Below are 12,210 nucleotides of genomic sequence, written 5' to 3'. Positions count from 1 at the left end.
TGATCATTACTTGACCAATGATCATCCTTAAACCAGTATTTTAGCTTATAAGGATGCCAGTTAAAGGATGTGCTGCATTCCTTTAGGATGACCTCATATAGGGTATACATATACCAGTATATACTGGTAAAGCATTTTTCTTGGTGAGACATAATTAATAATAAATAAAATTGTGCTAACCCAACACTCCAATCCCTGGCTCACCAACATCATAATGAAACACCAACAGTATGCAAAGGCAGAACTTCCACTGTTGAAGCAGTACACTTAGATATAGAACAGCAAAACAAATACATATATATAAATACCTATATATATATATTTACTATAACAATTACTATATACCATTTCCATTTCTGAAGAGTTGGCTTTTGTGCTACTGCAGTCCTTGCCCCCAGTCCTTCCTGTCTGACCCAACCGGAAATAGGTAAATCAGTTCGTACTATCACAGGTTGTTGTTTAGTAGCAGATTCCACGTGCTGTAATGCAGTGTACGCAGCTAAAAGTTGTTTTTCAAGTGGACTGTACTTCTTTTACTTGCTGAATACTGCTTTTACCAGAAACCGATTGGTATTTTCCTGGCCCCTGGCAAGGGGGCCTTTTGCCATAATCCCCAAGACATTACATGTTCAGTTGTGGAAACATCCAAAAAGAAAGGTTGATCTGGTTGTAGTGGCCCCAGGGAATTATGACTCTGTATGGTTTCTCTAGCCAAATTAAAGGCACACTTTTGCTTTGGAATCCAGCTGAAAACAGACTTTTTTTCTGGTAACATTGTAGATAGGCCTCAGAATTAGTCCCAGGTGTGGTACCAAAGCTCTCCAAAATCCCATCACTACTAGTACACTTTGAGCTTCTTTGATGGTTGTAGGGGTTTTCAGATTAGCAAGGAATGGTCTTTTGAGAGCCAGTCCAAATCATCCCCAGAAATTTCACAGACTGGGCTAAGCCTTGTACTTTAGAGGGATTAATAGCCCAACCTCTTTCATATAGTCCATTACAATTTGTAAATCCTTTTGGACTTCATCTTGAGTTGTTCCAGATATTATATCATCATCAATATAATGATACAACCGGCAGGAAATTGATGGAATCTTTTCCAAAACTCTAGCAATCAGTCCATGCCAGGTTGTGGGGCTATGCAGATATCCATGTGGCAGCACAGTTGGAGAGTATTGTCTTCCATCCCAGGTAAATGCAAACTTATCCTGGGACTTTTTACCAATTGGTATTGAAAAGAAAGCATTTGCTAAATCAAATACTGCATGCCAATCTCCTGCTGTCTGAGCAATTGTTTCTACAAGCGTAACCATATCAGGAACAGCAGCAGCCAATGGAGGGGCCACTTTATGTACCCTTGATAGTCAATTGTCATTCTGTAAGATCCATCAGGTTTCCTTACTGGAAAGACAGGCAGATTAAAAGGGCTCACAGCTGGTCTGAACACACCTGTTTCCATTAGGGACTGGATAGTCTCTGTAATTTCCTTAAGTCCCCCTGGAACACGATATTGCTTTAAATCAGAGGTAGGCAAACTCCGGCATAGCCAGTATTCCAGTCCGGCCTAATGCCCCCCTAGTTATTTATTGTTGGATCTGGCCTAATTGAATTGTCGTATTATCAAGCGTTCCCGTGATATCATCGATGCCAAGAACACGCACACATACAGAGACTACACCGTGGATGAGCAGAACACTAAAGCTGCTCACTTGGAGTCACGGATGGAAAAAACTTGGACACCTTGTTTCTTCTGGCCTAGTGTCCCTTCTTGACCTCCTGAAAATCTGTAGTCTGCAGTGAACCTTAGCAGCCCATGTAGTCTGGCCTCCCAAACCTTTTACTGCTACCCATGTAGTGTCTGTCCCTTTGGGTCTACGATTGCTGTGAAACAAAGAAACTTCAGCGCCAGTGTCCAAGAGTGCTGTAACTCTTTGTGGCTGTACTTGCCCTTGCCAATAAATTGCTACTGATACATATGGGCGTCTATCCCCTGGTTTCATTGTACAAATTCTGATCAGTGGAGCAGGGGATTTATCCTCTAGTCAGTCATAAATGGGCTGTGGTAACCCCCACCCATTTTCTCCCCTGGTGGATGCATGTGTGGTAACATTATCATCCAGGGCTGCTCTTCCCTCCCCCTTTGGGTTATCTCTTTTCTAAGGAGTAGTAGAGGGAGCGTTTTTTTCCTCTGCATCACTAGTTGACACCTTCTTCAGTCTGGCTGGCTGTAACTTTCCTTTTTTCTTAGGTTGTTTCCAGAGCTTGAACAGATCAATAGTAGGAATCCTATCAATTTCTGCTGAAGAAACACCACTGTTAAGCAGCTAAAGAAACAACTGTTTAATTGTCATTTTAAACCTCTTTGTGAAATCTCTGTTTTCTGTATTGGTCTTTGCTTATGTCCTGGTCCTGGTTCTTTTTCAATCTCCTCTAACTGACCCATTATTGTAGCTGCTTCATGCACATTCTCCTGCCTCCCATCTACAGCACTTTATACTGTGAACAATGCAGTGCGAAAATGTTGTGGGGCTGTCTTAAGGATTTTCTGTCTCATCAAAGGAGTAAATCGGGACATCTCTGGCCCCACCCAGGTCGTAGATACCCCATAACTTCCATCAATCGGAAGGGTATCCCTAACCAATCCTGTAATACACCCAGCATCTCCTACTCTCTGAATCCCCTAGCCCAATGTCTGCCAAAAAGATACATCCATCACTTCTGTTGGAGTCTCATATACTTGGGCCACAGAGTCTCCAATCAAATGCAACAAACTGAAAGGGCGATCAGTATTGCGTGCCCTGTGCATTTGAAGACGGACTCAGGTCCAAGGATACACTTCCCAGTCCAATTGCTTCAGTATTAGTCAGCATCACACCGTCTCCACCCTGATCCCAAATTCGCAATAACCAAGTCAAAATTCTTTCTCCTGGTATCGGTCTTATTTCTGTCCTAGCTCAGTCAGCTCCCCTGCAGTATATGAACGAGTGTCCTCTGTCATATTCTCTTCTGCAGACAGTCCCTTTGGTGGTCTCATGTCTGTATCTCCTCTAGTTCCAGTCATTCCACCCAATCTCTCTTCAATCTCTTCTCTCTTCAATCTTAATCTCTTCATCTGACATCTCAATGCTCTAACAAGCAGGTTAGTCCCTTCTCTTGTAAGAGGCCGTTTCTTACGACACTGTTTTCTCTTCACAGCATTAACTACATACTTTGAAAACTGTGAAACAACTTCCTCTCTCTGCTATCAGTATCACGCAAACACATTCTCAATACAGATAATTGCTCTGTGACAACCTGCAGTTCAGATTCCGAAATATCTCTCTTTTCTCTGTCTCAGCTTTGAGCGCCTGAAAACACAGCCATCCCACCTGTGCAGCGGCCTTCGGCTCCTTTATGTCATACCGAGACAGATCTAATTCCCTCACTAAAGGAACTGCCAATCGGATCGGTGCAACATATTTATTACACTCGCGTGCAATTGGGTTCCACTGTCCAGATGTGGACACCCAACTTGGGAGTGGACTCGCACTCTGATCATCTTGAAACCTTCTTTTACCACAGCTAAACAACTTATGCATTTTATTCTGATTGCACAGTGACTTACAATACAAAACCCAAAACAATAAATCAGCACAAACACAATTACAATTCTTCCACTATCAATCTTATCATCAATATCTCAAGTTTGCACACATCAAACCTGACTTTTGGTACTAAGTGTTATGTCACGGATATAATTTGTGACAGTTTATGCAAATATTGATGGGTTGAATTTGAAGTGTACAAATAGAGATAACACAAAGACTTGAAAGACTATACTATTTAATATTAAGACAGATAGATAAAACAATGCAATACCAATAATTAAGTTATAACAAAAGATACTTAGCTTCAGAAGAAAGCTGAATTCACCCAAGGAGTCTGCCGGAAATCAATAACTTGGCAGATGATCAAAAAACATGCTGCATACAGTTAGTTCTGGTCAAGGCTAGTTAATTAGGTTTGGCACTAGTTTTTTTAACTACCCAGGAACTAGGACAATGGCCAGTGTTTGACCATTACGTGACCAATGATCATCCTTAAACCAGCATTTTACCTTATAAGGATGCCAGTTAAAGGATGTGCTGCTTTCCTTATACAGAGGGCCAAAATTAAAAACTTAGACAGTCGCGGGCCAAACTTAAAGTTTATTGAAAAAACTGAGGACGTTTTTCCTTCTCATTAGATATAAAACCTTTTCATATGGAAACAAAGAGGTTTTGCTTAACATTCAATCCGCAACAAGCCTATAATAGAAAAATAGCGCTGCTACTACAATTCCCTGCATCAATAAAACAGTCCAATGCGGGGCTTAATGTTATGAGTGGCTGGAACTCCCTCTTTACTGAAATAGCACCGCTACTACAATTCGGTCCTTCAATAAAACAGTCAATTGCGGGGCCACGCATAGGCAGTAAGGCTGCTGCTCCATAGACACGAGTGATGCTGGGAATTGTGGTAGCGGCACTATTTCAATGCAGCAGTGGACAAGCTGCAGCTCATATTTAGAATTTCTTTGGGGGCCAAAAAAATTCTTTTGGGGGACCAAATTTGACCCTCGGGCCAGAGTTTGCACCCTTGCTTTAGGATGACCTCATATTTGGTATACATATACCAGTATATACTGGTAAAGCATTATTGTTGGTGAGACATAACTGAAATAAAAACAAATTGTGCTAACCCAACACTCAACACATGGCAATGCACTACTATGCATTGACATAGTTTGTGGAACACTACAACACAGGTGTGTCAAAATGAATTGCAAGGCATTGTGTCGGTGTGGATAAATATAATTCCAAAAGTGTAATTTAGTCCTAACACACAAAATAACAGGCCTTTCACTTTTTTTGTGCACACAGCAATGGTGCCTCCATGCCCTATTTTTCTACTTGGTATAGATCCATGAGCTAATCAGTAAAAATGTGCGGAAATTGTACATAGAGAGAACAGACTGTAGTCTGCCCTCATTGCAAAGGGGTTGTAATTGTGCTCCTCCCCAATATGGCCACCATTCACATGCTCTTAGAACAGTTTGGGTTCCTAGGGGCTAATATACTGGGGATTGGCCAGCCAACTTTGACAGCCAGAGAACACCTTGGACTTCCAGTGTAGACCGAAGAGGACAAAGATGATTTGAGGGTAGCATAGAACAGGAGTTTGTTAGGATTGGATAAAGGGCAGCAAAGGGGACAGCAAACTTCTGTAGGACTACCATGGTGCTCCTGTATCCCAGCTAAACAACTTCAGTAAAGGTGTTGGTTGATATTAATAGTCAGTTAGTTCCATTGCTTGATATAATGTTTAGTAAAAATTATGGGGGAGGTTAGTTTAGTGAGAGGTGATAAGATAAAGGAAGGGAATGACTGGCATGGGTATCAGGTCTGTGTAAGACCCTGGTCCAGCACCAGTACTCAGCAGGTGCCAATCCTCTAATCTTAACCCACACTCTTCACCTATATTAGGCCCCTGCTCAGCTAGGAGGCTAGTTGCTCAGTCCCAGCACATAGTTGCCCCAGGACTTCAGTGCACAAAGGATTGGGTCTGGGGAGGACTGACAGGACCAGGAACCCACAAAACAGGACAGGGAACAAAATGGAAGTCAGACAGTCCATGGTCAGTTTCCAGGTGTTCCACGGATATGCAGTACAGGAGGATCAAGTAGAGGCAAGTCCAGAAACAAAATCAAGGGTCATACATGGGTATCAGTCTGCCAAACAAGGTATCCAGGGGTTATGTTAAGCAGATTTGGGGTCACAAGCAAAAGCTGATCCACCCACCAGCAGATCAGACAAGCAAAATGCTAAAGAGAAGCTTAAAAGCTTTAATAATCTTGTAGCCAATGACAGCAAGATCAAGCCAGGAAAAAAACACCCATGGGCTGCTTCACAAACGCTAAAATCCCTTTCAGCTGTACATATTTTCAGAGCAGGGGATGTTGCAAGGTGCATAGCAGAGGACAGACGGCTAATTGTTTGAACTGCTCTGCTTCTGCAAGCGACACCGTAGGAGGGAGTAAACAGGGTGCATTGCACAGCAGTGGCTTACAGCACTGGATCGACAGCCAGATACTAGTCTACTAACAAGTGTTTATTTTTGTATCTGGTGTGATATTCAGATGGCGGGATGTGGGTGAGCTTGTACTGTGGAAGGAAGAATGGGTGGAGGGGATGCTAATGTAACAATTGGAAGGATAGGGGAATGAAATAGTGTGGTGGTACTTATGGAAGAGACATGGGGTCTGGCAATGGTGGTGGGAGTTGACTTTGTGATGGTGAAAATGTTAATGCCAAGTCTGCTATGGTCGAGGTGAAAACAACCAGAAAGATGCTATTATTGTGAGATTACAAGGGATTTGTGGTGGCAGTGAGGGAATTGCGGGTAGAGGTGCAGTGAAGGTGATAAAGGCCGGAGGGGGGGCAAGTGAGGAGGTATAGTTGGCACAGTAGTTGTAAGAGAGTTGTAAGAGAAGGAATGGAGTGTGGGGGTGTTGTGAAGACTGTGATGAGGGGCATGATACAACAGTTGCAAGAATGGCAGGGAAGCTGGTAGGGTGGTAGTGTAAAAAGAAGGCAGACTGGCCTGGTAAAATGATGATGGAAAGCGGAAAGTGGATGGCACTGTGGTGCTAGAAGCAGGAGGGGCTTTTATAGTGGCTACAAGGCTGTGGTGGTAAAAGTGGGGTGTGTGACTGAGAAGGTTGTGGTGAGGCAGTGGGGAAGCTGACATGGTACAGATAAGACACGGTAATTCTGCTTCTATCACTCCCATGCCTCCTGCCAGTGCCGAAAGACAATCCCTGTTCAGCTACCTCCCACAACCTGTGCTCAGTACCACTATACAGTGCTAAACCATTCGCCCACATCTAGCTGCTAGGAGCTGTCTTACATTACAAGCATCCTTCCCTGAATGATGTGTTTGGCACAGATATCAAATATGGCTCTAATGTATACAATTAATTAATTTCATTACAAGCATATCAATTACACTGTGATATTTTGGACATTATTATATTGTGTTACATATTAATTTTGATTAGATAGAATATAGTGAGGCACTTAATTTTTAGGTTCTAGTATTTGTGAAATATAGTTTTCATTTATTGTAATATTCAAGGACTGTTACATAAGAAACTGTCTCCACCATTTCCAAGATATCTAATTTGTATTTTCAATGTTCCCCACCCTTTGTCTTTGGAACACAACCTTTTAACTGACTGTGCATGGGCTATTGCTTCTATCTCGATAATATTTCAGAAGGATCGTCGGTCTTAACAATACAGCATTCGCTGAGGCATAATTGATTTCAATTCTACACCTTTCCTTTGCAAATCCAGTTGTCTGCGCTCCCCAGTGCAATGTCATTTTAGTTACAGTCAAAGAAATCAAATAAATGTGTCTGATATGATCTTCACAAAGTCAGTCCAGACTGTCTTGAATGAATAAGCCATAACACTCATTCTTCAAAGAAGAACACGTGCTGCAGCTTTGACTGGAGGAATAAAGAAATGTTTCCTGAAAAGCTTCCATGACTGTCAAAGTACTATTGTGGTATTTGATATTTTGTACAAGAACCTCATTGTATATAAAGGGATAGTGCAATGGGATAGATGTATGGGCCCTGTAAAATGCAGGGTGCTGATCTGTGTCAGACTATTGCACATACAAGCACAAGTACGGGGATGATACATGATTGTATCAACTCTGGGGAACCATTCCAGTCCAGGAAATAGATGAAAATAGTGGATAATATCTGAACGTAGATGGTATAGATCACAGCATTGCCAGAAGAAGAACGATGAGAGGTAAGGATAACCTGCTATGTTTACACATTACACAGCAATTATGGGAATAAACTGAAAACCAAAAAAAATTTTTTTTCCATATCTATATTACGGCAGAGAGATTTCTCTTTACATCCTGTGTCAGTAATTAGTGATGAGAGAGCGAGCTTTTAAAACTGGATCTCGTGGCCAGAATGGCCGGTGTAAATTCACCGATCGATCACGAATTTAAAAAAACTTAAATTTAAAAAAAAAAAAAAAAAGATTGCGGGCTGCGCTGATCTATGAATGCAGCGCTGGCTGCATTCATTGATCAGCTCAGTGTGCAATCCCCGGCACTAGACTCTCCCCCTAAAAATGTCTTGTCAATGGCAGCTAACAATTCACCGATCGATCACGAATTTAAAAAAACTTAAATAAAAAAAAAAAAAAAAAAAGATTGCGGGCTGCGCTGATCTATGAATGCAGCGCTGGCTGCATTCATTGATCAGCTCACTGTGTAATCCCCGGCACTAGAGTCTCCCCCTAAAAATGTCTTGTCAATGGCAGCTAACAAAATTTTAGACCTATATCAATGATCACCAGGATAAATATAGAGGGTGAAAAATAATATGATAGTTCCAAGTCAAAAAGATTACATTGGTAAAGAAGGGAAAAAAATTCCTGTACGTCATTTAGGAAAAAAATGCCCATCTTCTGTACGTACCCTCAATTGTTTCAAAGACTACTACAAAATCTTTATATCTCTGAAAATAAATGTTAAGTAGGAACATTTTAAAATACAATGGCAAAAAGGAAAGTCCAACCCTAGCAACAACACAACCAGAGTGGAAAAAAATGACAGAAACATGTCCCAGTGGTAGATTTAGCTAAGGTCTTGGAGCCACTAAAATGAGCAGAAACATTCATAGATAAGCACACTGGTCTTATACATTTCAATATATTTTAAAATGTAATTGTTAGACTGATGGACACATCATCACCACCAAGATGGTATTTCAGCTGACATGATTAAAGAGAGAACCTATGTACCTATGAAGTGGAGACTGGCATCCTATAATGGTTATATATTGCACTAACATTTAGGCAACTTAAGATCTGGGTTCCTAGATCTGTTGCATATTTGTACTTTGAAATGTTTTAATCAAGAGGTGCAGTACTACTATACAAGGTCATTGTTCTTTTCCCCTTAGTACTGCATACCACTTACTACTGCATTGACCTATGTGGCATCAAAAATAAAGCCATAGTATTTACTCAGGTAAAGTAAGCTGAGGAAGCACAGACAAGGTGTTTATTTGCTGTAGTAATTTCTGTGTGTTCATATTTCAGAGGAAGGGTTTTTTTTTTTTGATGGATGGAGATAGGTGTTCATTTCATTGCCTTTTATGCAATATTTCAACATCTGACCTTGGCATTGGTGGAATGTTCATCCCTTATTGATAACTAACTCATGTGTATTACATTGAAACAACTGTCAAAAACAGGGTAATCTTATATCATAACTTGATTAAAAACTCATAAATAGTGTAGCCTTCATTTAGTAAAAAACACCGAAGCCAGACAAATAATAATAACCAATGGAACATAGTTAAAAAGTAAAGGGTGCAGTTTAAATGTCCTTACAAATATTTCATTATTTACATTTGAAACATCTTGTAAACAAAAGTAGTAATAAAAAACTTTTTTTCACTCACGTATCCTTTTAGAACTGACAAGAGAGAAGGGAGTCTAACCCATGAGAAAACTTTGGCAAGGCTTGTGCTCTGCAATTATTATACCAACCAATCTGCAAACATCATTGCTGGTCAGCACTCTATCTGCTAAAACCATTTTGGTGTATTTAGGCTTCAATACTGTGATGCGCAGGTTTAGACGTTTGATTAATTTTTGTGACACAGAATAATATTAGCTTTAGTATTGATGATTTGGTCAAAAACCTGACAGTGTAAAATGCATAATTCTGGCACAATTAAGTGTTAAGGTTTAGTTGCAAATGATCAGTTTCCTAGTTTAAATTACTTAAAAGGTATATAAAATCCAGCTGTACTTTTAAAAAAAAAATACAAAAGTGTCAAAAATACAAAGCATGCAGCTATTAGATACATTTGTTGCAAGGTTACTAAATATCTTTAATATACATTACATCCAAATAGGACGTATACTGTGCTGAAAAACAAATTCTAGAATCCCAACTTCACTTTAACTGGTATTCTGGTAACAGTCACATTGGCATGGCTAAAAAAAAATATTAGACTGAAAATCTTACCTTTTTAGAAGAAAAAAAAACCCTGTATTCACCTTCTGGTGCCAATCATGTGAAAGACAAGGCATTTGGGTACTTGGCCTCCCAGGACAGAAAGTCTCAGTCTGTCCAAACTCTGAACTTTCCCTTCAACAGTGATTACACAATCACATGCCAGGTCTTCTACTAATATCATTGGCACTGAAATATCATAAAAGTAGCATTTTCTTTAGGAAAGGACATTTTTTTTTATTTCTAATAAACTTTACTTAACTTGTATTTACACTTACATGTATTACCTTACCTGGTTTTAAAAAGAGTGGCTAAAAATATTCTTCTTGTTTGCCTAACCCACCTATGTTTAAATTGGAAATATAAAACTGACATTGCTAATAGGCTATGACTTTATCAATACATATGAATGCAGCATATCATTTTCAGGTTATTTGATGAGTGGGGTAAAATCTGCAAAGAGAAATGTTAAAAGTACATCTAACAACATGGTCATCGTAATTGCTTTTATATTTGTTTAATCACATTAAAGGCTAACAAGGTTTATTGTATTTTACTCAGGATTTAGGAGAGGACAGCTGCAGGGATTTGTCCTTCATCATTCTCTTTTCTTCTTCTACCATACTCTCATAAAGTTGTACTAAGTCTTCTCTAGGATCCTTTTCACACCCGCCTTCTTTCACCCAGTAGACATCCACTAATCCACCTGAATAGGCATCACTGAGGCCTGCATGGCACACTGCTCTTCTAGCTAGTTGGCGGGCCTCCTCTTCCTTCATCCCAGGTTTGTAGCCCTGATCTATAATGCTGTATGCATATGGAGAGCCTGATCCAACTGAGATGATTTCTGAGCTGAGACGGGTTCCATCATTGTATACATAACAGATGCAAGGGCCATTCCTGTCCCATCCACATAGTGTAACAGCAGCACAGACATCTGTTCCACGAAATGGCATCATCAAGATGCTCAACATTTTTGCTGCTCCTCGTACACTTGGCATGTACCCATGCCGCACCTGGTAAAGCCTGCACTCTCTGGCCAAAGCTCTTCTGAAGAAATGGCAATCGGCAGAACTCCCAGAAGTTGTGGCCAGTAAATGTTTGTGGACAAAAAATGCTTTGCGGCTGTCAGGGCTGCAGACAAGTTTTCCAGCAGAGGAGCGTGAGTCTGTTGCAACAGCAATACCATCTGCATATAGAAAGGCGAGGGTGGTAGTGCCATGTGCTGGTGGTGGGGGACCAGAGCTGCGATGGTGAGAAGAACAAAGCTTGTTGCTTGGTTGAGGAAATTGAGGATTTACAATTAAACTTGGAAATACGTGAAGATTACTTCCTCCTGGTTGAACTCTAGATTCTCTATCCCAGCCACAGACACTCAGTAGTGCCATTTTCCGTTTTCAAGGTCTGACTGTTATGTGTATGCTTCTACCCTCTTCTTTGTGATTTAGATGTCCATGTACAAGAATCAAGAAAGATAGGGTTGTGTCAAATATATATCTAATGGACTAAAGTGCTGCAACATATCAGGTATCAATGCTCATTTTTAAGACACAAGATATTTCAAGGATGTTCTGCTTCAAGCAATTCACCAAGATGCCCCTCTGTTGTTCTTGACATCAGATACCTGGGATAAGGTGTTTAAAGAAGCTTGATAGATCTGAAAGTAGCATAATAAATGAAGAGAAGCCGCTTGATGATGCTTTAATATTAACATTTGAAACACAGTGCTCCTTTTTGCAAAGTTTCTGTGTACTGTGCAAGTGAATATGTTATAGGCATATGTGAATGTTGTAGACTCAAGTATTTTATAAAATGCAGTTATCAGCATTTAAGGGCTCTGTATAATCTGTAAAGTGCAGAATGTGTTGGTATTAGAATTTAGGAGAATACATCAATACAAGCAAAATAAATAAAGAGTCATCCCAGTTATCTGTAACAAACCACTAACTACTAAGAAGGTTTACACTGTGCTAGATCCTCAAACATTGGTTAGTGATATTATCTTTCTTATGATGCTTTATGTACTTCATATGAAAATGTGGTGCATTTATAGCAACAATCCAATTACTGGGGAACATGCATTTCAATGTGGTTGATTTACAGTTAGAGTTTAGTTATTAATATTATCATG

At 40.2% G+C, this 12,210-nt stretch overlaps 1 protein-coding gene across 1 annotated transcript; it reads right to left on the bottom strand.

Annotated features, from left to right (window-relative positions):
- Positions 1-10,636: 10,636 nt before the first annotated feature.
- On the bottom strand, positions 10,637-11,494 carry LOC140332653 (proteasome subunit beta type-11-like). The gene has a single exon (XM_072413845.1). The coding sequence runs from the start codon at positions 11,465-11,467 to the stop codon at positions 10,637-10,639; it is 831 nt and encodes a 276-aa protein (XP_072269946.1). The 5' UTR covers positions 11,468-11,494.
- Positions 11,495-12,210: the final 716 nt, after the last annotated feature.

This window comes from Pyxicephalus adspersus, chromosome 6, assembly GCF_032062135.1.
Source record: "Pyxicephalus adspersus chromosome 6, UCB_Pads_2.0, whole genome shotgun sequence".
NCBI classification, from domain to species: domain Eukaryota; kingdom Metazoa; phylum Chordata; class Amphibia; order Anura; family Pyxicephalidae; genus Pyxicephalus; species Pyxicephalus adspersus.
The sequence above is the reverse complement of the archived record's forward strand: the minus strand, read 5'-3'. Positions and strand labels throughout refer to the sequence as shown.

Coding starts and splice junctions, on each gene's coding strand:
- LOC140332653 (XM_072413845.1), bottom strand. CDS start 11,467: ATGGCACTACTGAGTGTCTGTGGCTGGGATAGAGAATCTAGAGTTCAA.